At 39.2% G+C, this 27,545-nt stretch overlaps 1 protein-coding gene across 1 annotated transcript in view; it reads left to right on the plus strand.

Moving 5' to 3' along the window:
* Positions 1-5,718: 5,718 nt before the first annotated feature.
* The window catches only part of LOC137979091 (rab3 GTPase-activating protein non-catalytic subunit-like), a 70,798-nt gene continuing 48,971 nt past the window's right edge, over positions 5,719-27,545 (plus strand). The window contains exons 1-10 of the mRNA XM_068826264.1: positions 5,719-5,876; positions 10,226-10,263; positions 10,640-10,763; positions 15,944-16,025; positions 16,922-16,969; positions 17,953-18,028; positions 18,150-18,251; positions 18,978-19,077; positions 19,935-20,036; positions 23,046-23,194. Of these exons, the coding sequence (XP_068682365.1) occupies positions 5,738-5,876; positions 10,226-10,263; positions 10,640-10,763; positions 15,944-16,025; positions 16,922-16,969; positions 17,953-18,028; positions 18,150-18,251; positions 18,978-19,077; positions 19,935-20,036; positions 23,046-23,194 (960 nt within the window). The 5' untranslated portion in view covers positions 5,719-5,737. The remainder of the gene's footprint in view (positions 5,877-10,225; positions 10,264-10,639; positions 10,764-15,943; positions 16,026-16,921; positions 16,970-17,952; positions 18,029-18,149; positions 18,252-18,977; positions 19,078-19,934; positions 20,037-23,045; positions 23,195-27,545) is intronic.

Consider the following 27,545-nt stretch of genomic DNA (forward strand, 5'->3'; position numbering starts at 1 on the left):
CTTTCGTGTCTTCCTAAAGGTCCAGCTGGGGTACGTTTCTCGAAAGTCCCGGAAAAAATTTCGGGCCCTAAAAGCTACAAACAGGTCACAACTTCAAATGGAACGCTGACCTGTAGGCATACTTTCAAGCTAACAAAAGCAAGATGATTATATAGTTTGACGACTTAATTCCTCCCCGTTCCTGAGATACAAAAGGAATTGTGACACCCGAAAATGGCCTATAAAGTTTCGGGACGTTCGAAAAACTGGCCCCAGAAGATCACCAGGCATAGGTGATAAAGGTCATTTTGGAATTTTCCAGGGAAAGTTAGCTACAGAGCACTCCCTTACTCTTTTAATGGGAAGGACAAAAATTCTCCTGCTACAAAGCACCAAAAGCAAAAAGCTGCAGTGTAAAGGGAATGCATCAGTTTATATTGCTACTGGATACAAATAAATATACATACTTTAGCATTCTACTTGAGAAGTCTCAGTTCATTTGGATGTACTGGCTTCAATCAGGCAATCAGTTGAGGTTATTTCAGTTCGTAATTTGGTGTTTAAAGAACCTTACTCACCCAATTTACATTGCGCGCCTTAGTTGTTGTTGTTATCCGGAAATTTAGAGCGTCTATATGTAAGAACTTTATTAAACAATAACAATGACGGCCCATTAATTAAACCGGTTATGGTAGAGGGGAACTGAACCCCCATATGAAACCAGCCCCCCACCCGCCCCACCAATCTGAAATCTAGATTAAATACAGCAATATTCTCATGAATTAATTTGTAAATGAAATCTTCGTTTAGGCTTTCTTGAAGCTGTTTCAGATTCAAGATCTACAACTGATGCTGGTAAATCGTTCCACTTATCTATATGTCTATTCCAAACTGATGAATTTTTAACAATATCTGTCCGACAATAAGGCTTCAAAAGTTTATAATTATGACTATTTCTTGTTCTTCTGCAGTTACTGATGGACATATAATCATATTATGAACTGAGATCATGACGTAATCATTATCTTCCAGCCACAATGCAGAGGTGAGCAGTGATGGAGACTAGGATGTTGAGTTTACAAACGGTCAGCCCTTGGTGTCAAGGCTTCGGTTCTTAAGCATCGCGAGTTGGAAGAAAAATTTGGTGTCAAGTTGAATGATTTTACATGGGCTGCATTGAAATGTAGGAAAGCTCATATGAGCTACATCGAGTGCTTGAGCGAACGGCGACGATGCGTAATACCCGATGTTGTTGAGAGTCGTTCTGTGGATGTGTACGTCTTCCTTCCTAGTTCGAATTAATTACTCCTTCGTTCAACATAGGTAGTAAAAAAAAGTGAATTAAATCTGAAATCCGCGTTTGTGCGATCGCTTTCAAATGCAATGATCAAAAATGCCTGATCACAAGTGCCACTTGCGGGCTCATTAAACTGGTGTATTTTGATAAAATCTTCGACTCCGAAAGTATTAGAAAATGTAGGTACGTCTGGGTAATTCTGGGTACTTCTCCGCCCAAAATATCGTTTCACCATCGATCTGCATGATTGAAGTGCATATTTGGAAAAAACTCTAATCTACAATTGTCGGATCAGTAATCTACGGAGCCTGGTAAGTGCCATGGTCATCATTCTTTTTTTTTTTTTTGCCGACTTTTGTGACAACTTTTTTGCAGACTTTTCTGTCGACTTTTTCGGCAACATTTTTGTGCCGAATTTTGTGTCAACTTTTTTGTCGAGTTTTTTTGTCGATTTTTGTGTTGTGTTTTTTGTCGAGTTTTCTGTCGATTTTTTTGTCGACTTTTGTGTCGAGTTTTTTGTCGATTTTTTTGTCGACTTTTGTGTCGAGTTTTGTGTTGAGTTTTTTGTCGACTTTTGTGTCGAGTTTTTTGTCGACTTTTGTGTCGAGTTTTTTGTCGACTTTTGTGTCGAGTTTTGGATTAATTTCTGATTAAAATAAAAGAGCGTTGAAATCGTTCATAAAACAAATTATGTCAACTTTTTTGACATGCATGCATTCCCGGTGATGGCCTCTCAGTTAGATACTGGCCAACATGGCCGCGTTTGTGCTTGTTATTCTCTTTACAGTTGCTTTGAGAACGTCCACATGTGCAGGTGTTCGGCTTCGAAACTATATTCCCACATTGCAAGATTACTCTGGCAGACGTAATGATATCATTGAAAACTATTTTCATCTTGGCCTGGATTACTCAGAGATTTTGTTGTTTCTTGGATTATTTCATGTCATCACTCTAAGCCTTGGACAGTTAACAAGGCTCTTAAAAGCTAAAGGACTTGGAAGAAGAAGAAACCCTAGTGACTTAAGGGAGGTTCACCAAGCTGAAGAAGAACTAAGGGGAAGTGGAAGTAACATAGGATACAGACAAATGACTTAAAGGTTAGTAAATGATTACAAGCTTGTTGTTTACGGAGAAACTGTTCGAGAGTTATTGAAGATCCTTCAAGGATCCCGAAGGTGTAGAGCAAAGAGCAAGGCATAGGCTGCAGAGGAGGCAATACAGAACCAAGGGGCCAAACTACTTATGGCACATAGACGGCTATGATAAATTGAAGCCCTTCGGTTTCTGTATCCACGGAGCTATAGACGGCTTTAGTACAAGAATTTTATGGCTAGATGTTGGACCCATTAACAATGATCCATCTGTAGTTTGCCAGTATTTTATTGACTGTATTCGGAGGAACAGCAAGAGTTATACGAGCTGATTGCGGAACTGAAAATGGCTGTGTGGCAGCAGCATAGAGATTCTTTAGACGAGATGCTAGAAATGACTGGGAGGGAGATAACAGTTTCATGTATGTCAAACCAACGAATAGAAGCCTGGTGGGGCATGCTGGGTAAAGACTGTACTAAATGGTGGATAGACTTTTTCAAAGACATGAGGAGCTGTGGGCTCTGTAGTGATGATGACTGCATTCAGATAGAGTGTCTTAAGTTTTGTTTTATGCACGTATTGCGAGATGAACTTCATCGGGCAGCGAGATTGTGGAATCTCCATCGAATTCGCCCTTCAACAAATGTAGAGTCTCCATCTGGCAGGCCTGATGTATTGTTTTTTCTTCCGGAAGTGTCAAACACAAGAAACTACATGGATGATATCGATTTTGATGAATTAGAGGTTGCAGAGGAGAGGAGCTGCTATCGTCCTTCACAAAGTGGTTGCTCGGATGAATTCACACAGCTGGCAGGCATAATAATGAGGGAAAACAGTTTACAGTTTCCCCGCACTGCTGAAGAGGCGGCCATTTTATATGTCACCCTCCTTGAGGAAAAAGAGAAAATCTAAAAGCACCTGTAACATACATGTTCGAGTAGTATGTTGCATAAAAAAGACGGACTTCAGTTCAAGGCCTTCTGGAACGTATTGTGTACAACTGAATTGTTTATATTTATGACGTCAGTAACTGTTAGCAGAGTCTATATTTTCACAGTTCAAATTATGAGTCTGCCGATTACATGACCAGGGCTAGCATAACATAACATAACATAAAACCTTTATTTACACACGACTGGATTTAAAGCTTACAAGCTTGTGGGGTTGTGTATGCTAACTACGTCATAATAATATATACATGTAAAATGTTCGATAAGACTAACTAAAATTTTTAAAAATACACATAGTCGCTGACTCTGTGTCTCAACGTAGAGACTGCTGTGCCGTCAAAGATAAAATCTTTGAAATAATCCCTGGCAGTTAGCCGTTTCTTTAATTCCTTGAAGCTTACATTGGTTATTTTTTTCATTGAAGTTCACCAAATTCCATAATATAGGCCCTCGATAGGCTAATGAGTCTTTCATAAATCTGCTTTTGTGTCTACGGATAGCTGCTACCTTGGCTGAATATCCCAACTAATCAAGACACGATTTAGCTGAAACTAACGATTTAGCTGAAAGGTAGAAGTGCTGTTTGAGTACCTCCTCAACTGCAACCAAGAAATTTCCGCGACCTCGGTCGATGAAATCCAAAATGGCGCCAAATATGTGCTGCCTTGGGCTGCCTTGGTTTGCCGAGATGTCTTTTATCCCTGTATCGTGTGCGCCGAGGTAGCTGGGACGGATTAGGTTTGAGCGAGCTACAGGTTAAATTTAACATGAAAAGATTTTGGAGCAATTTTGTGCGTTATTTTGCTGGTTCATGGTGTGCTAATTCTGCTAGTTAAAAATTGAAGTAGAAATATTGATTTACAAGTGAGCAATTTTCCTTTCAAGAAAAGGAAAATCTGGAACGGCAAGGTACGCTGGCCCGGCGAACGCGATTACATGGAAATTACACGATTACATGCCCAGCTAGCCGGGATCCTCCGGGATCCGATATCGCGATATCGGGTTCCCAACACCAGTTACACCTGGGTCCAGACCATCAAGACCAGGTAATTCAACACCTAACAGCTGTGTGTGACCAGTTTGGGTACCCTGCAACTATCATCAGTGACAGAAGAACTCAGTAACAGTGGAAGAATGGTAGATGCGAGAATACAATCGGGAAATTGAAAACACTTCTGGAGAAATCCAAGAGGGATTGCATTACCATGCATTACATTTTACTTACTCTCCGTGATACGCCACTTGATACCCAAACTCATCTCCATTTGAGCTGATGTTCAACAGGAAAGTGAAAACCGACTTACCATCAGTCCCGCAATGATAGTATTTTGCAATGACAGAAATTGGCCAAGCGTGACCGACAATATCAGTCAACAATATTTTCCAAACCTTGCCAGTTTATTTTAGCATTTGTGTTTTAGGTCCAGATCTTATGAGTGATTTTTCTAATTTCATAGACCCCTTACGTAGACATATGCGTACTTAGAGTTTATTGCCGATCACAGTGGCTATAGTGCTTGGAATCAAGATATTTTCTTAAGAACGAGGATGTCGTAGTGTTGTGTAGAAAGGCTCAAGATGAGCGTTACCTAGCCTCTTTGTCATGTTAGCCTCTTTCTTAAGAAAGCCTCGTTTTCGTGTTAGCTCGCTCCTCCTGTAAACATGTGCAACTTAGGTGAAGTTCATAATAAATCTGTGATTTTGACATGATTTTGAATATGAGCACCACTTTCACATGGCTCTTGATACTTGCTCTTTGTGAGTATCATCTTCAACAGAAATTGGTGTGCCCATTATACAGTTGTTGACACATCTTCCCCACATGTAAGCAAAGGTATTTCTGTACGTGTATGCCCATGTATGGCCATGCGTGCCCATGTACACCGGTGTATGCCAATGTATGGCCGTGCCTTCCCATGCACGCCAGTGTATGCCCATTAATACCCGTTCTATTCTCTTTCGCTTCGCTCAGCCGAATAGAAACATTTCTATTGTAGGTATAGAAGAGACAAGTAACAAACAAATACTGGAGGAAGCCACCAGCAATCGTCAAGTTTATTTACAAAGAACTGAGCCGGGGACACACTGGATACAGGTTACAAGCCAAGGAATGTAAGAAAAAAAGTCATACGCTATTTAAAACGACAATAAAAAATAGTAAGGAAAAAACAGCCTCGAGTAAACTGGTCGGCGTCAAGTGGTGTGACATTCACAAGGAGTGGTATATAAAGGCCTAACTATCCCAATGGGAACTAATACCAAGCAATCTAATTAGACACCTAAAAGAAATACATTGTATGCCCATAACTACCATGTATGCTTATGTACAGCAGTACATAACGAGGCTAGGGCTGCACGTATTAGGACACTATATGATAGTTACACTACGTAGTTACCAAAGCAACATGGCGGACTTTTGATGAAAGAGTATTTATTTTTGATGATGAAAATGTCTTGTTCATTGCCAGTCTTTGCTTGCATTCAAGACCCGAACAGAGTAATTTCTATATTGAATGATTCTTCTACATCAGGGGAACAAGATGTTAAAGAAACGATCGGTAAGGTTTTACTCCCGGTCTTGCAGTGTGAGCATATTTTAATCATCAAGTCAATCTAGTCATGTATCAAAAAGATGCTGTGCTATCCTTGTTTAAGGCCTGGCTAAACTAGGAAACATTGTTGCGGAAACATTGTTGCTTGTGATGTTTCCCTGGGTGGCTAAACTGGGAATCATATGTTGCGGACACAAAATTTGTGTCCGGGAAACAAAAATGTTTTTGACTTCAGGCAAAAACATTTTTGTTTCCGAGCAGCAAAATTTGTTTCCGCAACACATGTTTTTCCGCGCGGCTAAACTGGGAAACATTTGCGTCCGCAACAATGTTTCCTAGTTTAGCCAGGCCTTTATATCGCAATGCAATTCTCGTCAATTGGAGACTAATTTTTTTTTACAACTGTGCAAATCTAGAATGGAACAAAACAAGCACACTCTCATTTAAAACGATTTCTCCTTTTTTCCTTGACTCTTAACTTGGTTAAGCCATTTGTTAATACTGATATTCAAAGGTTTTTTTGCGCGTTTATTGACTATGCGAGAAAAGCAGATCTTAACAAGTGTTATTGAAATCCAAAAGAAAATTGGGGGTAACCATGCATTTTTCCAAGATAATTAAACAACAATATTTGTAAAGAGCTTTAAAGTACAAAGCAATATATGTCGTTCTTTTCCAAACTGAAGCTTAATTATCTCAGAAAATGCGTGGTTACCCCCAAGTTTCTTTTTGGATATCAAGAGCACCTGCTAAGTTCTACTATCTCAGCATAGTTTTAAACCTCGCAAAAATATCTCTGTAGTAGTAAGCACCACCATTACGAAACCCCAGTATCTTGATATGCGCGGAACATATGTGCGATAATACAATACAATACAATCCTTAATGTGATCCAATGAATGAACTCTTTGGTAAGGTAATTTGTCATCAAAAAGATTGATTCAAAAGTTAAAGAAAACCTTACACAGCTTGCATTCTTGACCTTAACGATCATATAGTACTGAGAAAGCAGACGTTAATTGACGTTGAATTCAGACTCGTGGGAAAGAAAAATCCTGGAACTGGATATGGACCTGGATACGGAGCCAGAATAAGAACAAGAAAGGTCAATGATATCCAGTTGTTTTATTTCAGCTAAGAAAGTTGAATGTTTAATTTATCACACACTTTAAACTGCAAAATCGATTTTTATATACGTTCAACCCCCTAATTAATATGCATACAGAAGGCTGCCGCGAAATCCCGCACTGGCAAATGACATCCAATCAAAAACGTTCACAGGAAATTGTGCCATGCAGGAATGTTTTTACTGTGCCATTATTCTTGAAAAAATTTCACGGAGTTGAGTAGTGCGATACCAAAGCACAGCCCCCAATAAAGGAACAATATTACAAGGATGTGTTTCAAGTTTGTGAAAGGAGTTTAGTGGTGGAATAAGTCTGAACTATGAATTTGTGATTTTGTTCAGACCACCCGCTGAAAAAGAAATCATTTGGTGTTGTATGGGCAGAATGACTAAGAAATACATACATACATACATACTTTATTTATTCCAGAAGCAAATTATATATACAAATAAAAACTAATATTATATTATAATATTCAAATGTGGTTGGAATCGATAAATCGTTTTCGAAATTTCTTTACAACTTGTTTGCAAGGTGTGTTTAAGTAAAGTTAAAAACTGCTGTGATAATTTCAAATTTCTATCCAAACGCTTTTCATCAACAACAAAAAGAGAATGTTGTTGGCGAGTTTGAGATTGCTTATGTGAGAGCTCGAAAACAGTCTGTGTGACGTTGAATTCAACCAAAATCGGAGCAGGGAATTAGATTGGTGATTGACACAAATTTAATTCTAGCCAATCACAATTTTTATGCTTAGAACTTGAAAAAGCAATAGCATCTTCCCATTCTTCCATGCACATCCTCCTCATTCTCCCACTGTTCTCCCTTTCCCTTCCCCTTCGAAGGCCTGCCACGCAGGCTAGTGCTCACCTTTCCCATGTTTCTTCTTGATCTTCACTGTGGCGAGATCTGGAAGGCAAGGTCATAGTTGTTTACCTTAACATTCTATTCCAGTAAACAAGGTGAATTCCTTTTGGATTTGACTTTTCTTTTCTGGACTCCTTTCATCCATGGCTTCAGTAATATTCAAATTCGTTACCACACCACCAAGGGACAAGGAGGAGTCTCATTGTCAATCATTCTCGTAACTTGAGCGGTTCAAAACAGGAGTGTTGTCAGTGGTACTAACTTTGTTGTCACAACAATAATTAATTATCTGTAAAAATCGATTTTGCAGTTTATAGTGTGTAATATAACATTCAACTTTTTTAGCTGAAAAAAACAATGGGTATTATCGACCTTCCTTGTTCTTATTTTAGTTCCGGATTCCAGATTCTGGCTTTCCAGATGCCCATATAAGAACCTAGTAGATTTTTCCAAGTTAGGCTAAAATATGTTTCTTATAAAAACGGTATTTACAGTAGTTTCAGGCTAATTCTAGGTTCTTAAAGTGGCTGTACAAGTTTAAGGGACAAGTAATTTTTGTAGATATTTCAGTAACAACTACAGGTTATTTTGTTTTTTAAATGTATATCCTCAATATTCTAGGCATGAAATCATGATATAAAACTGTGACGTCTAAAATTCATAGGCCTGCGAAGCCTGAAGGCCTATTTGCAGTCAAACAATGTACATTGTGCTATGCAAAAATTCTCAAAATCCATGTGACAAATCAAAGTCGTTGTTCCATTAACCTAAAATTTCAAAGTCCTTTTTTTAAAATAAGAACCTGTTAAATTTTTTAGACTGAAACTGGTTTTTAATATAGGTGAGGGGGGTCTCAAATGAAATTTTTGTTCTAACAGGTTCCTAAATTCTAGGTTCTTATAAAGTGTATGTGGGTGTTTACTGTATTGATATTTAAGAAATAGAAAACATGTACAGTGTTTCTATCGAGTTATAGAAACATGAGTGAAAGTTTGGGAGAATGAGAAATGCTGTGGGACGGCGAGTGTTTCCACAGCTTTTTCGAGTTCTCTCAAACTTTCACGAGTGTTCTATAACTCGATAGAAACACGGAGTACATGTTTTCTATTTCTTTTAGAAAACAATGCGACAAGAAAAAGGAAATCAACTTGTTAACTCTACTTATCAAAATGTAAATTCTCTTTGCTCGCGCCATCACTACGTCAACAGCTCGCACTAGTTCTGTCTCCATCAAGTTATAGAAACACGATTTTTAACCAATCAGCGTGCATATTTTCCTAGGACTGTTTTCTAAAAAGAAATGTTTATAATTTAAAGTGCGGGCTGTAGATGAAAGAGAGAAATACTCCTCTCACTTATTAAAGCAATTGTCTCTTATGGACACCTGAAAAATTTAGATGGCTTCAACAGAATTCGAACCCATGACCTCTGCAATGCCGGGCAGACAAGAAAAGTTTGTCTATAAAATTTAGTCAGGTCATACCTCACTGTGGGAGCTTTAAGATTGGCTACTACTGTAGGAGCAAAGACAGCAACTGATTTTGGTCCCCCTCGGCACACCACTGATATCATCAGGGAAAAACTGCCTACTGTATTAAGAATCAGTATTCTAGTAAAGGCATATACGGCAGCTTTTTGTCTGAGTACCATGTTTAAAATGGCTTATCACTCAATGAACATCATTCAAAAATTTTTGGTTTGACCGATATACCTGGTACTCTGTATTGATGTTTTTGGGCATTTGTACACTGTACGCTGTGCATATGTTAAATTTTAGTGTAATTAACAGTGAATATACATGTAATTTGGTGGACTATATATTTAACTTATTTTTCATACTGTTAGATACACTGTAATCTGGAAGAGAAATCAATGCAATACAGCGCAACCAAGTTACACCTAACGGGCATACAAAATAATTTATGACAAATAACATAAAAATCAGTTCCAATACCACAATAATGATTATTATTATACATTGGTCTCACCAGCTCGATATTGATTGGCTATAAGCAAGCAGCTGTTTCTCTTGCATCATACCTACAGACAATAGATTTTATACATGTAGAATTGACGTCAAGGCCTCAGTTTGTGTTATCCACCTCAGCCTTGGGCTTCAGCAGATAACACAAACTTTGGCCTTGATAATTATGGCTATCATGCTCAACCTCATCCAATAATAATTGTTAATTATTAGCTTATGTACTTGTAATACAAAAATGTTGAAAAATTGACCCCAATGAGTTGTTTTCACCAACCAACATGCCAGATATATAAGTTTACCAGTCCCTTGGAAAATTCCTCTTGTGAAGAGGGATTTAAAATTATGTTAACATTCATTATTATTCACTTGTTTTTCAGAGGACTGGAAAGTGGAAAATGGCAATTGGGACTGGAATGTGAGTTTAATTTGGGTCCTGTTCTTTATCACAGTATTTTTTTCCTTCTCTGTTTCATTGTCCATCCATGTCTTTTCACCCTTATTATTTTGTCACATCCTTGCCAATCACTTGTTTTACATGGTTACCAATAATTACTTGAACTTCCACAGTCTTTACAGTGTAGTTGTTAACTAAAGATGAATATTTCAGATAATTATTACATGTAATTTTTACCTTTTAATAATTTTTAGCCTCAACAATTCAATAAACTAATCAACAAATCCTTTAAATAAAAACTTGCACTTCTGTAGTAATTTTGAAATCTTGAGGCTTGTGAGCACAAAAAAAACGTGGACTAAAAATTAATAATACTCCTTTACTCCTTTCTGTGTAGGAAGCAGTTGAAAGTGAACAGGTAGAAATGTCATCCTCCTGGCTGCAAGAGTGTTGTATCTCCTTGTCTCCATCCAATGACACCTTAGCTTTAGCAAAAAATGACAAAGCCGTATTCCTTACAAGTAAGTTACCAAATACATGTATTGCTTTGTGTGTTCTCTATTTTGTGCTTTTCCTCATTGTGTCTATTTCCAAAAACTGACAGCTAGACATTGTAAAGTAAGCATGTAAGGTTTACATTATGGATCATAAGAGCAGGTACCAGTAATTACTGGGTTGCCTATGGCAAACCCAGTGGAGGTCTGCGTTTTGTTTGTTTGTTTTCTTTTTTTTAGTTTTTTTTTTCCCGTGTCGGTAAAAGTCTTGCCTGTTACTCCCCTGGTAAGTGGTGTCTTTGTGCATAGAGCCTTCTGCGCATATTTTCTTAGGATCGAGAGGGTAGTGGAACTGCCTAGATTTCTCTGGTGGACACAGTGGAATCATTAACATAGCCTGCAATGGCGTCGAAAGTCATGTAACGCGAATGGCGTTTTAGTGGATCCTTAAACAAAATATACCCTTATGGAGCTCAATAATGGAAAGTCAGTTGGATAAACTAGGCAGGAATCTCAAAAGCGACGAGTACTGGACTTCGACAACAATCTATCGCCCGTCGAGACGAAATCAAAGTGAGCTGTATTTACCTGAAGTACATGGTAATTTGACACGATTGAGTTTCTTGTCTTCACGCACGCAATGAAATAGGAAGAGGTTTTCGCCTCTAAGAGCAAATATGTTGTTTGTTTCAATAAATTTTTCGCTGGAAAAGGATTCTGTGGTATTTTCTGCCTTTGTGAATTATAATAATTATCATGTTGTGTATTGAATTTTCGAGCTTAAGGTTGAAATGTGATTTGGGAGAAGTTTTTTAGTATTGCTCTGTAAGCTGGAAGGGTTCACAGGCCTGTTGGAAGCGTGCTTGAGTTTCAACAAAATGAGCCCCAAAATCAGTGTAGAATTGTGACGCAGATGAATAAAAAAGTAGCTGCTATTTCCAAAATGATGGAATTACCTGGTGATAAATAACGTCGTACGCGTCTTGGAGAGTAAATTTTGACTTTGCATAAACAAGACTTAGGCGATTGTGATCTTTGTTTTGACTTCGCTCATTTCATTGTCAAACTTTATAACACTTGACAGAAAAAGAAACTTACAAAAACCCGGTATCTTGCCATCATTTGACACAGATACTTCACTGTTTGGCGGGTAAAACATGTCGCGGTAACTTCATCACGGCGCCCGCTGAATTCCGGCGATGTCACTTTTGATTTTGCGATTTATTTGTGCAGCCAAAACGTACAATAACAAAATTGAACGTTGCAAAAATCCCCCAAAATGTTTGTCGCTGATCGTAACTTTTTATATTCTATATTCACGGTTCAAAATAAATGTTGTTTTCATGTGTATCAATATTTATTTACTTTTGCATCAATATTTGTTTTTGCAAGCTAACAAAATCTGTACCTTGCTGAGGCCCTGTTAGGGGTAAATCCCGACAAGCGACATGGCCTTGAACCGGCGACATGATAGCCACGAACTGGCGACGACCGACAGACTATTACAACGAATTAGCGAAAGCGACACAAATGTCAAGACTGACCGACAGCGAATTTCAGAATTGTGAATGTTCTGCGGACTGCGGAACATTTGCGCGTACACAATTCGTCGTAATTACTTAATAATGATCATTGTTAACAATAATGGCCAATTATGGCTAATAAGGGTCTAATAAAGGCGAACAGAAATACGTCTCATTTTACTGCTGTTTTGATTGTTCATTTCATGTGATTGACGTATTCAGTGCATCACTCCCTTTGAGGACTTTTCCGCTTTGCGTATCATGTTCTCCCTGCATGACCCACGTGCGCACTCCATCAGTCTGTCAGAGAGATACTTTTTTCTCTATTGATCGCGTTCATCTCGGTGTTTTAAATCGTAAGCGAGTTATTGAAATACATCACTATCAGAGTCATAAGCGAGTCGTCGGAGTCCCAAACTTGTGCACGGTCAGAGTCACGTGACGGGTCTGTTCAACATCAGAGACCGCGCTATTGTTTAACCCTATGAAGTTTGCCGAGTTTCATAACCAGTCCCCTCTACTAACTAGGGAGTTTAAGATCTACGACGCCGACGTTGACGAAAACGTCACCTCAAAATATAACGTTGCACTATCGTAGGTTTCTCGCGGTTTGGCCATCTCGTTCGCGTCTTACAATGTGGCCAAAGTATCCTAAAAATAAATTGGTACGAGCGGTTTCAGAGCAAAAATAGAGAACGAAAGATTCACATTTGAACGCTCACGTTGTCGTCAAAACCTCAAATTTGGTGATTTCACGTCGTTGTTGTGCAGGGAACCGCACGTTTATGTGCTAAAATGCGTGCCGCACGTGCAGCACGATTATTTTTCCTCTTTTAACCAATGATATTGCTGTTTCGTGGCGTTCTTGTTGATCACCGCGTCGTAGATCTTAAAGTCCCTAAACTATGATTTTTCACAGACCTTTTGTAAACGCATGCCTTGCGGATAATGAATAGTCAAGAATGTCCTTCCTCCTGGGTTGGTTACAGAAAAGCACAGTTTGACAACTAAGTCAGAGTTGAACTCGGAAGAAACATTAGACTCTTGCACTACCAGAATTGTAGAAACGCTATTATAGCTGTATTGCTTTGCCAGATTAGGCCTTTATTCACTTGTATAGTTTACTACATGGAATTTCATTGAGTTCAACAACTATTCCAAATAGTCTGAATAGGTATTAAACATTATAAAAGGTCTCAAAACCCTGGGCTTAAAAGTACTAAAGATAGAGGCCGTATGTTCCGTTGGCGTCGTTCCAGCGAATGGGGATTGTCCGAGGGGCAACAAGCTAAAATTTATTAATGAAATTCCGACAGGCGACACAAAAATGTTCCGAAATTGCGACATAGCTAGCTGTGAAATTCAGACGGAGGACATGGGCACCCCCCCTAACAGGGCCTCCTTGCTGAGTTCGCATTTGTTAGCGTTAATAGTATTTTCGGTCCGATGCTTCTTTTTCTGAGGGGTATATTATTTTGGTCTCCCATCCAAACACTAACCCCGCCCAACAGGGCTTAACTTCAGTGAACCTCGCTATTACAAAGCTGTCAGATGCTCAGAGGGCACGCTTAAACTTGAAGTCAAAAGAAGTTTATCAACATGTCAGCCCAGAAGCCAGTGTTTCTCACTTCCCATTTATTTTCTTCAATCTTTCTGGGTTCAGTACTTTGCTAGTAACCACATGTCTTCTCAGACTATTTACCCAAGGCTTCTACCATGGCACTCCAATGATAGACAATACCAAAACAATATTGTGCACTGTTAGAGCTACATATTACGCAAGGACAGGTCTGTTTCGTCGTACGAACGTTTGAGGACCTGTGAGCCAAAGGGCCTCGTCTGGTATGACTTCTTAATGACCGCCCAACTTGAAAAAAATTGTTTGGAACGGTGCACGTACCACAGGCAACCCAGTGTACTCTCACGGAGGGTCTAGTTTGGAACATATAATTTATTTCACATGCAGGTCAAGCTAGATAAAATGATTTTTTTTTGTCCAAGAGACATTTTTGTCTAGCTCACTCTATAATAAATTTACTTGTATTTTTTCATTAATCTGCCCTATGCCTTATAAAATTATTGTTGATAGACAAATTTTGTGGTGAGTCTAAAGATTAATTTTACCTACATTAGTATGTTTTTGCTCCTGTCTTTGTGCATCAAATGAAATAAAATGTTTGAAGAATGTGTAAGTTATACTGAATAATAGATGAAACATCTAGAGCAGTGATCCTGGCACTAATATCTGGACAATTTACATGTACATTTGTAAGCAATAAAAAATTATTGTCTCTCATAGATGTTAATTGTAGTTCAATTTTATCCCGTGGTTTAATTCTTTTAAAACCAGTCCAAAATTTCTGAACCGGTTTAAATTTTTTAAACTGGCTTGTTTAATTATCAATTGTCTGAAAAAGGGATTTTCCTTTTTTGGAGGTCTAAAAAAGAATGTGACATATTCCTTTTCTTTGTTTTACTTTTCTTACCTCTCCCTGATCTTCCCTATTGTCTCTGTCTGACCCTACCCTTCCTTCACAGATCTATCCCCCCTACATGTATCTTCCAGGTGGCTTCCTCCTTGAATACCCCTTAAACCCACCCCTCTACAGCACTTCTCATAGACATTTCACCCTTGTCAAGACTGTTCTTTTTGCTCACCATAATAATTTGTAATGAAATATTTTACTATTCATCCCAGGCCACTCTCAGTCCAAACTTTGATTTATTCACATTTGGACACCAGAAAAGACAGAAAAGGGTTTAGGTCTGAGGAAGAGCTAACGCTCAAAACTTCAGCTTTCAAATTTCTTTACATTGGTGATTTTACCGTATCAACTCATTTCTCTTTTCTCTATTTCACTTTCTCACTGACACAGCACCATATGTGAAAGAATACTTTACTTCCAATAACCATGAACCACTAAATTAAAAGCTTAACCCTAATTCCTAAAATGTGGGCCGTGCCCCTAACTTTACAGGCAACCCTAAAACCCGGAATCCGGAATCCGGAATCACAGTACAATACAGAGAGTAAAAACTATCCTAAACATTCATAAAAGCTAACCTTAGGCCTAATTAGGCCTAAAAACGTTTGTTTAGGCCTAATTACATGTAGGCCTAAGGTTAGCTTTTATGAATGTTTAGGATAGTTTTTACTCTCTGTATTGTAATCATTTGATTTCGGATTCCGGATTCTGGGTTTTAGGGTTGCCCTAACTTTACATGAAAGCTAATCATTCAAAATAAGCTGCTTAACCGAAATCACTAAGCTGAGCATTTGACCCTAATACATGTAGCTAAAATTTGTTGGTCTTTGATAGCACTGGAGACAACAATCCACAGTACTACTCCATAATAATCTTAGAATTATATCTCTAGTTTATTTTATACATACTCCATAAAGAGTTCTACTTAATTACAGAAATATGTTTCAACTATGTTGAAATGGGTGGTGTAAAAAAAAATTAAACTGGTTTGAAAAATTTAAACTAGGGGATAAAATTGAATACATTATAGACACCTGAAAAACTGTTTGTTTTGTTTTTGCATTGTTCACTTTTTGCACCCTTTACTTTAGTCCTCTTGTGTTCCATTGTACTAGAGCAATTAAATTTAAGGGTTTTCATAATCAAGTCAATTTTGTGAGCTGAAAGTTTTTTTGTGAATGACTAAAATTTATTCAAGGCAAGTGGAGTAAACCATCAGGAAATGAACCCAACATTAAATATGAAATTTCATGGAGTGGCTGCCTGGCTGTGGAAGAAGGGTAAGGTTCAGACATTTAATGATAACATGCAGCAGTAATTATTGACATTGCTTTTCCCTGCAACTTTATTGTTGTCGCGAAGAGAAAGTAAAAAAAATTGCATTTGAGATATGGAGGATGTACCATGTCACTATATGTTAGTGCAGACAAAGGCCTCATGGAGACCCTGCTTAGAAATCTCAGAATGATATAATTTCTCAAGGGTTCAGAGGACAGTAACTTAAGATCAGCCAGTATTCTTTAGACAAGCACAGAGCCTCTAAGCCACATTTAGGAGCTACAAGTCATTGTAAGCCTTTTTTTTTATTATTCACACAGCTATTATGACTGATAATAATGATAATCATAATTATTATAATTATCAGTCATATTATTAAAATCATAATTATCATAATCGTAGTAATCTTAATTACGATAACAGAATAATGATGACAATGATTATTACATTATTGACAAAATGGCAGACGACAGTGACAGTGCAGGCAGTGATAGTGAAGACTGGCAGTAATTAACTTAGAACTGGAGGAGTAATTTAGGACACAGCTGACAAAAACGAGTGGAATCAAACACTGGAGGAAAATGTTTCAAACTGGAGGGAAAACCAACGATCTCATTTTATCTGAGTCTGGGAATCAACTCTAAGGTTCATTGTTGTTGGGAGGCAATTTATTGCTGGTTTTATCTGCAGGTACTGGAGCAGAGAATTAATGTAAAACAAAAGAAACAAAAACAAAACAACTCCAAAATAATAAAGACTAATCCCAAGTGACCAAAAAACAATGCTTTCCAGTACCTGCAGAGAGACCCCAATTGCTGTGTCCAATCTTCTCCTCAACCATGCACATTGATTTAATTTCGAGCACAATACTTCATGATCTTTCTTCTCTTCATCCTAGGGATTGTGTTACTGATATTTTGTGCATACCACTGGCATCTCAGCATAAGTAAGTATAATGTCAGTGGACTAACAATCAGTAAAATGCTTGTCAAAGTGTCAGTCAAAGCCTTAAAAAAAAACCCAGCCAGTAATTTGTAGTCTATCGCATAATTCATGTAATTGCATGAATCCTTAATTCAATCTTTTTTGATTCCTATGTAACAGTGAAATAAGGCTGTATACCACTGAATAACCCATGTAAATGGCTTTTTCCTTTTATATGTAATACATTTACTATATATATTGACAAATTGTACTTGTCTTGAGCCATAAACAGCACTCATCTTCATTACTGTACTTATTTTTGACATGTGGTCTGCCAAAAAAAAAGGTGAAGTCAAATTAATTGATGAAATGTTTTTACAAGATAGTTTGTGCACACTGTATGTTAAAAGTAGGTTATTTACAATGGTTATGTGTACAGTCCTTAACCCATTGACACCTACAGAACTGCCCCCCCCCCCCCCCCTCCTTTCACAAGTAGAATTGTCTGGCATTAGACAGAGTAAAAACTATCAAATCCCACTCCTAGGAGTCAATGGGTTAAATGGAGAGATGAGTGGACGTTAATCCATTGGCACCTGAACCACCCTGGACAGCCCCCCTTGATGAGTCAAATCATCTGGCATTAGACAGAGTAAAATCTACCCCCAGGAGCCAATGGTTAAATTAATTTAAATTGAATTGCCAAGGAGGCAGTGTGGTCTTTTACCCTGGGTATGTATGGGGCTGATTGGTTTAATCCTGCGTAAAACTCAGGATGAATTTGTTTTTGGCTGTCGATCCTGAAGCCAAATCGTCCCGGCTTTGTAAATACATGTAACCAACTGGATGTCTCCTTCTTGTTGGGCATTTCAGCTTTTTGTGTTTGACTTGAAAGATATCATTCTTCTGTCATTGTTCTAAAGTTCATTTTGAAAATATCCAAAATTATACCAAAGCTGCTAATGGGACATTAAAATTAAGTAACAATAACTATTCATTTTGCAGAAGTTCACAGGGATCACCAGACTGGACTTGTATTGTTGCTGGATTTAAATCAGGGTTCATGAGGATTTATTTGCAGGTCAGTATGGTCCTTTTTTGCTTTCCTGCATAATATTATTATGACATGGCTAGTAACAAGAGTTGTAAAACTTCTTCTCTTATATACATGTACTGTCTAAGGGCTGTCTACTTTTCTACAGAATGGATCAATGCTACTTTCTCAGTTTCTGCATGACGACCCAGTTCGTAGACTGAAATGTAGAACATGGCAGCCACACAAAAACTATGGAAGTGCAGAGCAGGTACTAAACTCTGTTATCTTTGAGGGTCTCTTTAAAATAATAAATTGATTGACAAGTAAAATCGTCTGGTGTTAGACTGTGAGATGAAAATCTATTTAGTTCGACTTACTTCCAGGGTTCAGTGGGATGAAAATCTTCAAAAGATCTTTTAACTTTCTAAATAATTTTACCAGCCACCTACTGTACCTTTCTAAAATAATGCAACAGATGTTGTAAAGTACTATAAAAACCATGGAGTGAGTGGTCCTGAATGTTTGTTGTAAGTTGAATATTTGATTTGATGTGGTTTTTTTTTAAAGTTTGCCCCTGTGCTAAATACATGTACATGTACTTTTGACACTAAAATAAAGTTGAATAAATAAAAAGAAGTGAGGATTGCATAGAAACAGACTCCTGCTCGTGTTTTTTGCATGGCACTCATGTTTTTGTCATGTGATGCTCCAAGAACTTGGGATCTTTATCTGGTCTTTAAAGATCCTCAGGTATCTTCAATGGGATTATCACCTGGAAGGAACACAATGCATCATTTCTGAACAATAACAGAGGGATCTCAATAGTGGACCTTCCAAAACTGAAATCAACAACTTACGGCTTAAGATCATAAAGATACAATTTAGTTGCATCAAAATTGATTACAAGTGATTGATTGATTGATTGACTGATTAAACTAAGTTCTTTTGAAGAGTAATGAGTATCACATTGAGTGAACATGTTTATTTTCCTTAGGTTGAAGAACTAGCCATCTTGTACCCAAGAGCTATTGTTATAATTGATGGCTTTAGTTTGTATCAGTCATTGAGAGCTTGCAGAAATCAGTTGGCGAAGGGTGAGTCTGATATTGATTTCAATATATTATTTAAGTGAAGCTATGATCTTCGCAATTCTGAATGCAATTTTAGAAATTGTGTAGAGAAGCATGACAAATTCATGACTTCAATGGGGCTTGAACATGTGACCTCACAATGCCAGTACAATCCTCTAACCAACTGAGCTTGTTGAGGCCACTGATACTGGGAGCTGCATGGTCATTTGTGGGTTCAAATGTTACTGTCACAGTGATGAATGATCAACTAACGAAATGATATTATGAAATGAATCATAATTATATTGAACCCACAAATGACCAGCTCCCAACATCACTGGCTTCATAGCTCAGTTGGTTATAGCATTGCACCAGTATTGTGAGGTCATGGGTTCAAGCCCTGTTAAACTCCTTTGAAGTCCTGAAATTTTTTAGGCTTCTCTACGCAATTGCTTAAATTGTGTTGACTTCATAACTGCGAGGATGACATAGCTTTACTTGATTTCATATCCACAGTTCAATATATATGATTCATTCCATATATCATTTCGTTCCTTAACATACGTTTTATTAGTAACTGACTCAATCACTGACTGACTGAATGGCTGGCTGATTGATTGATTAATTGATTGATTGATTGATTGATTGATTGACTGACTGACTGACTGCTTCACTGACTAATACGGATTTACTTCCTTGACTTAACTGGCAGATTGTTTTTAATTTACTCATTGACTGAATCCTTTAATCACTCACTCACTCATTGAATTATTAACAGACTGACTGCTGATGACTGACTACAGCTGTATCATGTATGGAATGGCTATCAACAAATTGGTGCTTTAAATAATTTTTAATGGTGTGAATTTTGTCTTCTGCAGCACAAGCTAGTGGGTTATCAGAGCTTATTGGACCTCCTCCCCTTGCCTATAAAAAATGGCGATTTAATGGTCAAAAGAACATTACAGACATTGCTAGCTGTGGTTAGTTGTTGTAATTGTAATAATAATCCTAAACTTCGAATTCAACTACATGTATGTGAAAAAATACGCCATCTTTGAGGTTAGAGTTTACGAGTACTTCAGCCAACGAATGCCCCAGAGAATAACTTTTTGTGATTATATTATTAAGTTGTAACAGTACTGTTACTTCATATAACACAAACTACATGTACATGACTTTTATTTTTTGCACGAGAACTTTGTGTTTGGATTGCCTTCGAATTTGAGCCTGAAGTGAGCTCAGAAGTACATGTAGCCAATTCAGAAGTCTGTTAACCCATTGACTCCTGGCAAATGCTGCAGGATGTCCCAGTTGATGAGTAAAATTGTCTGGCATCAGAAAGAGTGAAATCTGTTTAGTCTCAAGGAGGCAATGGGTTATAATCCATAATTTTTTGAAAGGGATGATGTCCATTTCTAAGATAGAAACTGCTCCAGTGGCTGCCAATCCCTGGCAAACAAGCCTGGGCCATCATACTGCACTCCTGATGAGCATCTGCCACACTGATTTAATTTGGTTCAAGAAGAAACTGCAGAACTAAGGCCTTGTTTACATGGAGAAAAGTTGTCCCTGGGTAAGAGGGTCACCCTCCCAGCCGGGTCAACTTTAGCAAGCCGTTATTTGAGAAAAAAGTTGACCATTTTGGCAGAGGCAAGAGCTGCAAGTCAGAGTTTTTTAGTGCACCTACATTACAGTGTTGTTAAGTTTGCATGCACCATTACAATAAACCTCCTGGGATTGGGTAGGCACTCTGTGTTAACTTTTTCAAATTTTGCATTTAACATCTTAAGGAGGCTCGAAAGGGTCTCTCTGTTTAGATCGAATAACGCCACAATATATCACGTAACAGCAATGTTATGGTACCATACGAAACACCAATTATTTCCAAACTAGATTTGATCATTATTGTGATGTAATAAGTTACCTTGGCAGTGGGAAAGCCCAGCAAAAACACCCTATACATGTATTTTGGATTTAGTTGCTCATATCTCAAAAACGAACTCGGTGACCCTCTTTTTTTTGGCTGAAAAGTGATTAGAAGGCCACAATGAAAGTTTCGGCAAAGTTTAAAAAATTTCTGTCAAGAGTATTCAGAGCTACCTTAAAAAATCACAAAATTAAGGTGGCTGTGAATCCAGTAGACACAATTTTTTAAAACTTTGCAGAAAGTTTCATCATGCCCTTCTGATTACTTTTCAGAAATAAAAAATGGGGGTCACTTAGTTCGTTTTTGAGATATAAGCAACTAAAGACAAAATAATGGGTGTTTTTACAGGGCTTGCCCGTTTCCACGGTGACATATTACGTCACAATAATGACTGTATCTTGTTCAGCAATAATTTGTGTTTCATTTGCTACCACTGTTGCCAATACATGATACAACATTGTGGTGCCAATCCTTCTAATAATAGCATCACTTGAAAGGGGTGAAACCGGCCTCAACCGGCCAGATGTAACACAAACGAGATAAGCGATGACAAAACTAACTATTTGAGAACTCACACGAGAAACATGAGTCCGACCTTAAATTAAACTGTGCAAGTCCGACTAAACTTGGGTTCAGGCCCCACGCTTCAATACCCTCGCACATAAGGTTAGAGGTGCGAGTGAGAATTTCTAACTATAGCATGCACATGTTCCTACAAAGTTTAAGGGCCAGGTTGGGTAAACAACCACTGTTCTAACATAGTCTTTTAGCCAGATGGGCTCCCTTCGCTCACATCTAGGCCTGATAGGAGTAAAACATGCTTCACAATGCGGTACATCATTTACTAGAGAAGCCTCTGATTGACACGGCACTTCAGCTGTTGGAGGGGATGTACTTAATGTACTACTCGATTCATGCTCCTGGGAGGGACGAGAAACCTCCGTGACTGTAGCAACTGGATTTTCCAGCCATTCCAATTCGACATCTCCACAGTCAACTAAGGTTCCTTGAGTCGGTTGCTGCACGTGTCTCAAGTTTCGTATTTGCGGCGTTTCTTCCGCATGGCTAGAGGAGGTTAACTGAGAGGGTTTCTCGTGGCTTTCAGGTGGCGAAAAGCATGGTTTCTAATAATTGAAGTGGACTACCTTCCTCTGATGACGTTTTCCTGGCTTCTGCCTCTCCTCTTCAATGCAATAGGTAACATCAGACAGAGCTTTCAGCACTTTCCAAGGACCACACCAGGGCTTGAGGAAATTTTTCTGTCTCGTCCTGGTTCGGTTTCTATACATGTACCACACCAGGTCTCCCACACGGAACCAGATCCACGGATTCGGATAGGCCAGCTCCACAAGACAAGAAATGTCGCACCTCAGTTGGTGTAGATCTTCATCAGGACGTCTTAATTTGGCTCGCAGAGTGGAAATGTGTACTTGACGAGATTCCTTACGATGAAATCGATCTGTCAGAGCGTGTTCAACTGCCGTCCAGGTGGCTGTTTTTGTTGGTGGTCAGGCTGTTATAGGTCTGCTCTGGGAGGCCTTTCAGTTATGCGGGCAATATTTGGGCTGGAAGCTCAGGACTCCACTTGTTAAGGGCTGCAATACTTTGAAATTTCTGTATCGAAACCAACCAACTTTCGCCGGACGTCGCAGAGAAGCTCTCTGGTTTGATGCGAAGCAGGTTTTCTTGCGAGGTGATCTGTGAACTGCCGCTTGTACCAGCCATACTTTCACTTTTCTTTCCAAGTTTCGCCTCAAGTTTCGCCAATTTCTCTTCCAAAGCTTTTACAGTATCTTCCATGGCAAAAAAGATCCCCACTGCTGCCACCAAATGTAACGCAAATGAGATGAGCGATGACAAAACTAACCATTTGAGAACTCACACGAGAAACACGAGTCCGACCTTATATTTAACTGCACAAGTCCGACTAAACTTGGGCTCAGGCCTCACGCTACGCAGACTTAGTATTTTGCTCTGTCTAATGCCAGACGATTTTACTCGTCAATGGGGAACCCCCGGGAGTCAGTCAATGGGTTAAGGACAAAATGGTGTCTATTTTCAGGTGTTTTCCCTCCAAACATGTTTGATAGGATGCACACAGGATCATTCCTTGGTGGCTTCAATGCAAGCATCAGTGGTAACATGCCTGCCATGTCTCATTATATTACCACAGGGATAGAGCCTTTTGTTGCTGTCTACACAGCAGTTGAGGTTAGTATTTTTACATTCGCTACATCTAAAAAACATGAAGTGCTTCAAATTTTGTCTTTTTCCTTAAATTTGAACTTGTACTAGTTTGAAAGGTTTTTAACCAAACATAAAATTCGACGACACTGAGGTGAACAATAATGAAATTGTTAATAATTATAGTTATTTAATTCTTTTGTCCAAACAAGTTGAATCAGCTGAGTTTGTCGAGAATATGCCCAGAAATAGTCTGGGTCAAAAGCACAGGTCACTTTTCACGGGTCAGTTGTTGGAGGTTATTGTTATATCTTTTTATCTACTCTGAGGGTTTTGGGTTACTTTCCAAAACGTAAAACAATGACCTGCAATGAGTGAGCGGGTTTAGTTTCTGCTTTGCTTCAAATGACCCATCACGGGTACAAAAACTCATCTTGCCACCAGACTTGCAAGTGCCTTGTGTACAGGGAGATAGCATATAGCGATCACATACCCAAGGACTCATTCTTTTTGTCTTACTTGTACATACGGGTGGAAAATGCCATTAGTATCATCCAGACTCTTGGTAAGGGGGCATTCATAGCTAAGGCCGACCTCAAGTCTTCCTTCCAACTGATACCGGTTCACCCCAAATGATTGGAACTTGCTGGGTGTTTAGTTTTGTTTTTGTAGATTCCCCTTGTCCTTTCAACCATTTCTCCAATAGTATCGAATGGATTCTTAAAAACAATTAGCCTTCAACACGTAATTCACATTAATTTTAGACGATTTTTTCATCGCAGAACCCTCAAAAGTGCTGTGTCTTGAGAGTTTTAGCACATTACTCTGGGTTTTCATGTCGCTTAATGCCCCTGTGGTAGCATCCAAAACTATAGGCCCTTCTCAAGTCCTTGAGTTCGTGGGCATTGTCATAGACTCGGTTCGCAAGGAGGCTTGCCTCCCTGATGATAAATTAACACGAATCCAGGACCACCTAGCCTCGTTCAAAAAACGCCATTCAGTGTGCTTAGAGGAGCTACAGTTGCTATTTGGCACCCTCCAGTTCACATGTAAGGTGGTCACTCCGGGCAGAATTTTCCTTGAATGCATAATCAATCTGACCAGAGGGGTTCCCAGTCGCTAATCCACCATATCTGCATTAATCGGGAAATATGTGGAAGGTTTTCTTATTGATTGGAACGGGCGCTCCTTCTATCTTGACTCCTCCAGTACCCCAACCGCGGACCTCGAGCTCTATACTGATGCTGCCAGCTCAGTGGTTTTTGGCGCTTTTCTTAAGATCTCGGTAAAGGTAAATTTGGGCGTCTCGCTCAAATTTCTTGTTTTTGCAAATCTTGAATTTGTGGGCTGTGAAGTACATTTTCCCAAAGAAAAAATTCTGAAAAAATTAATTTCAAGACGGTTAAAATCGTTTTGCTTTGTTTCCCGCCTGCGTGCGAAAAATAATTGACGTAGATGTCATCACATGTGAAAGGATTGGGTGTCAATTGACAGCTTAGCACGTGCCCGAACGCTGATTGGCTCAGCATATTTGGCTTTCAAGTCGGGGGTAGAGTCATTCAGCAGGCCGTGAACTGCACACAAAATCTTCAAGCTTGATTTGCTAGGACTTTATTTTGACTCCAAAATTACAACTTCTTGGACCTCCTGTCCCAACGGGTTTTAACATATCGCTTCCAAATTTTCAGCTCTAATAGATGATTGTACTACCCCAAATACAGTGTGAGAAATTTTTTGTTTGTGTTCGGAGACTGATTTTATGGCACTTTTTTACCCAAAGTAAGTATGACATGAAAGTTTCGACTAACCCTAACTTCAATTCCTAACATGTCAAAAATTCTTCACATGGTATTGGAGTGCATTCATCCGTGACTAAGATGCGACAAAGTGTTTGTTTTTGCAATAAAGTGAAGGGGCTTCTGCAGCTTCTGCAGCAGAATCGGTCGCTCTAAGTTTGAGGCCTCAAAACTACAAGGCAATATGAATACCAAAAAACTTTATTCAAAGAAGTCAATCCTTTAGCTTTAATATTATGATAATAGTTTGACCCTATACAAAAAATAGTGGCACGACAATTAAATTTTTCTGTGGACGCCTCAATTTCCTTTACCGAGACCTCAAGGGTCACTGGTTCCAAGGTCGTTGGCCTCCCCACTTGGGCCTTGATAGGGTTAGAGGCAGTAGCATTGAATGGCAGGAACTTTTCCCCATTGTTGTCACCTGAGTGTGTGATATGGCACCCCCTTTTCATGAGAAAACAGCTTCAGTTCTGGTATGACAAGAAGTCTGTGGTCTCTATAATTGATGCAGGATATTCCAAGTCCCTGCGTATGGTGGATTTGGTACGGTGTTTAGTCGTCATTTCCATGAAACACAATAATTATTTTTTGGTACAGGCCCGTCACGTTCCCGGGGTTTCTAATGGCATTGCTGATGCACTCTCCTGCTTTCAGATGCAGCGTTTTTGGGCTCTCACCCCCATCGCAGACCGAAAGCCTTGTATTATTCTGCCTTTGTTCATGACTCTTTGAGGGCTGAGTTCTTAACCAACGCTAGGTGGGGCCTTGCAGAGAGTACCAATCGCACTTACAGCTTTGGGGAAAAGCATTTCTTTGCGTCATGAATTGTCATGAAAGCACTTCAGGGGAATTGTTACTTGCTTCTGAAGGCTCATCTACTTCACTTCCTACTCACCTAGATCAGGACGTCATAGCACAATTAAACTTTATTTAGCAGCCGTTCGTAACCCTCATAACACAGCGGGGTTCGCGATCTTATCCAGGGCAAGCTTCTGTTGTGCAAGGTTCTCAAGGGCATTCTATGTTTTCAGAGCAACACGCAAATTCGTCGCCAACTGGTTACCCCTTGGGTGCTTTTCGCTATCGATCCTATATTGCAGTCCTGCCTAAGTCCTAGGGATTTTTCTATGATCTGGGCTGCCTTTACTTTAGCATTTTTTGCACTTCTCTGCTGTAGTGAGTTTACTGGCATCAGTCTGTTTCATTCTAGCACCGATGTTTCTACTGATTGCATTTGTTTCTGTCCCAATCTTGCTCGCCCACAGTACATGACAGTTCGCATAAAGTCGTCAAAAGCCGACGCATTCCAACGAGGGCCCTACCTCACACTCCTTCGTACTTTTTCCCCCATTTGCGTCATTTTGGCCATGCATAGATTTTTCCTACTAACCATGTCACCTCAGGGACCACATATGCACTTTCAATCAGGCCACCATCTTACCAGGCCAGTTGTAGTTCAACTTCTCCGGGATAGCGCCATGTTGGTTGGTCTTCCCCACCTTAGCCTTAAGGGGCATAGCTTCCGCATTGGGGCCGCACCTACGGGAGCTGCTGCTGTTGTGCCAGGTTGGCTTATTAAGGTACTCAGCCACTGGTCTTCTGAATGCTACCAGCTCAATATTCGTACTCCAAAGAGTGTATTACATTCAGTCGCCCCTAAGATGGCTTCTGTTATCCACCAGTTTTTGCATGTGGAAATCTAGGTTTCTGTGTGTTTGGCTTGAGGGGATCCAGTGCCTTGCATGCATCTGTGGCAGTTAAGTCTGCGCAGCGAACTTCCCCCTAGCTTGTTGGCTCATTTGTCTTTGTACATTGCTTGCTAACTAATACTCTTGTCCGATCCAGCATGTGGTGTTTACCACTCAGATCGTAGCGCTGATGAGTGAGGTTGTTCTATGTCACGCAATCCGGAAGTCACATAGGCTAACCAGCCGTAAGGCAGTGTTCCCCTCAAAAAAAGCCAATACATTTTGCACCTTGCATTATGCATTTAAAAGCTAATTACAGTGTATATTGATACCAAGGAACAGTGACATTAATAGAGCACTAACTACCTGTTAGGTGCTAACTTTGTGCCCTATTTAGTTTGCTTCTGCAAAGGTAAAACATTAATACAACATAAAAAAAGCAAGAAGTTTTATTTATAATTCCAATATCAGTACCCCACAGCTAATTCCAGACCTTTTGTTTGTTAAAGTTTACATCTAGATGAGGGTACAAGCAAATAATTATAGTTTAGGCAAAGTTAAAACCAAAGCCAGACCTTTTGTTTGTTAAAGTTTACATCTAGATGAGGGTACAAGCAAATAATTATAGTTTAGGCAAAGTTAAAACCAAAGGGGGGTCTGCAGAGGATTGTCATGTCCTTTGGCTCAAGTTCCTTTTTTGCTCTTTCCCCCCCCCCCCCCTCCCTCTCATATTTTGGGGTTAGTATACATTCCACACACTGGTTTTACTCAGTGACATGTTGACAGATGCATGGGAGGTGGCCTGGCTCAGTTGTCATGGTGACCTCCTTGCTGGTGAGGAGAGTGTTGCCCCCTCTCTTGCTACCTTTTCAACACCAACCCTGCAATAAA

Source organism: Montipora foliosa, chromosome 12, assembly GCF_036669935.1.
Source record: "Montipora foliosa isolate CH-2021 chromosome 12, ASM3666993v2, whole genome shotgun sequence".
Lineage (NCBI taxonomy): Eukaryota > Metazoa > Cnidaria > Anthozoa > Scleractinia > Acroporidae > Montipora > Montipora foliosa.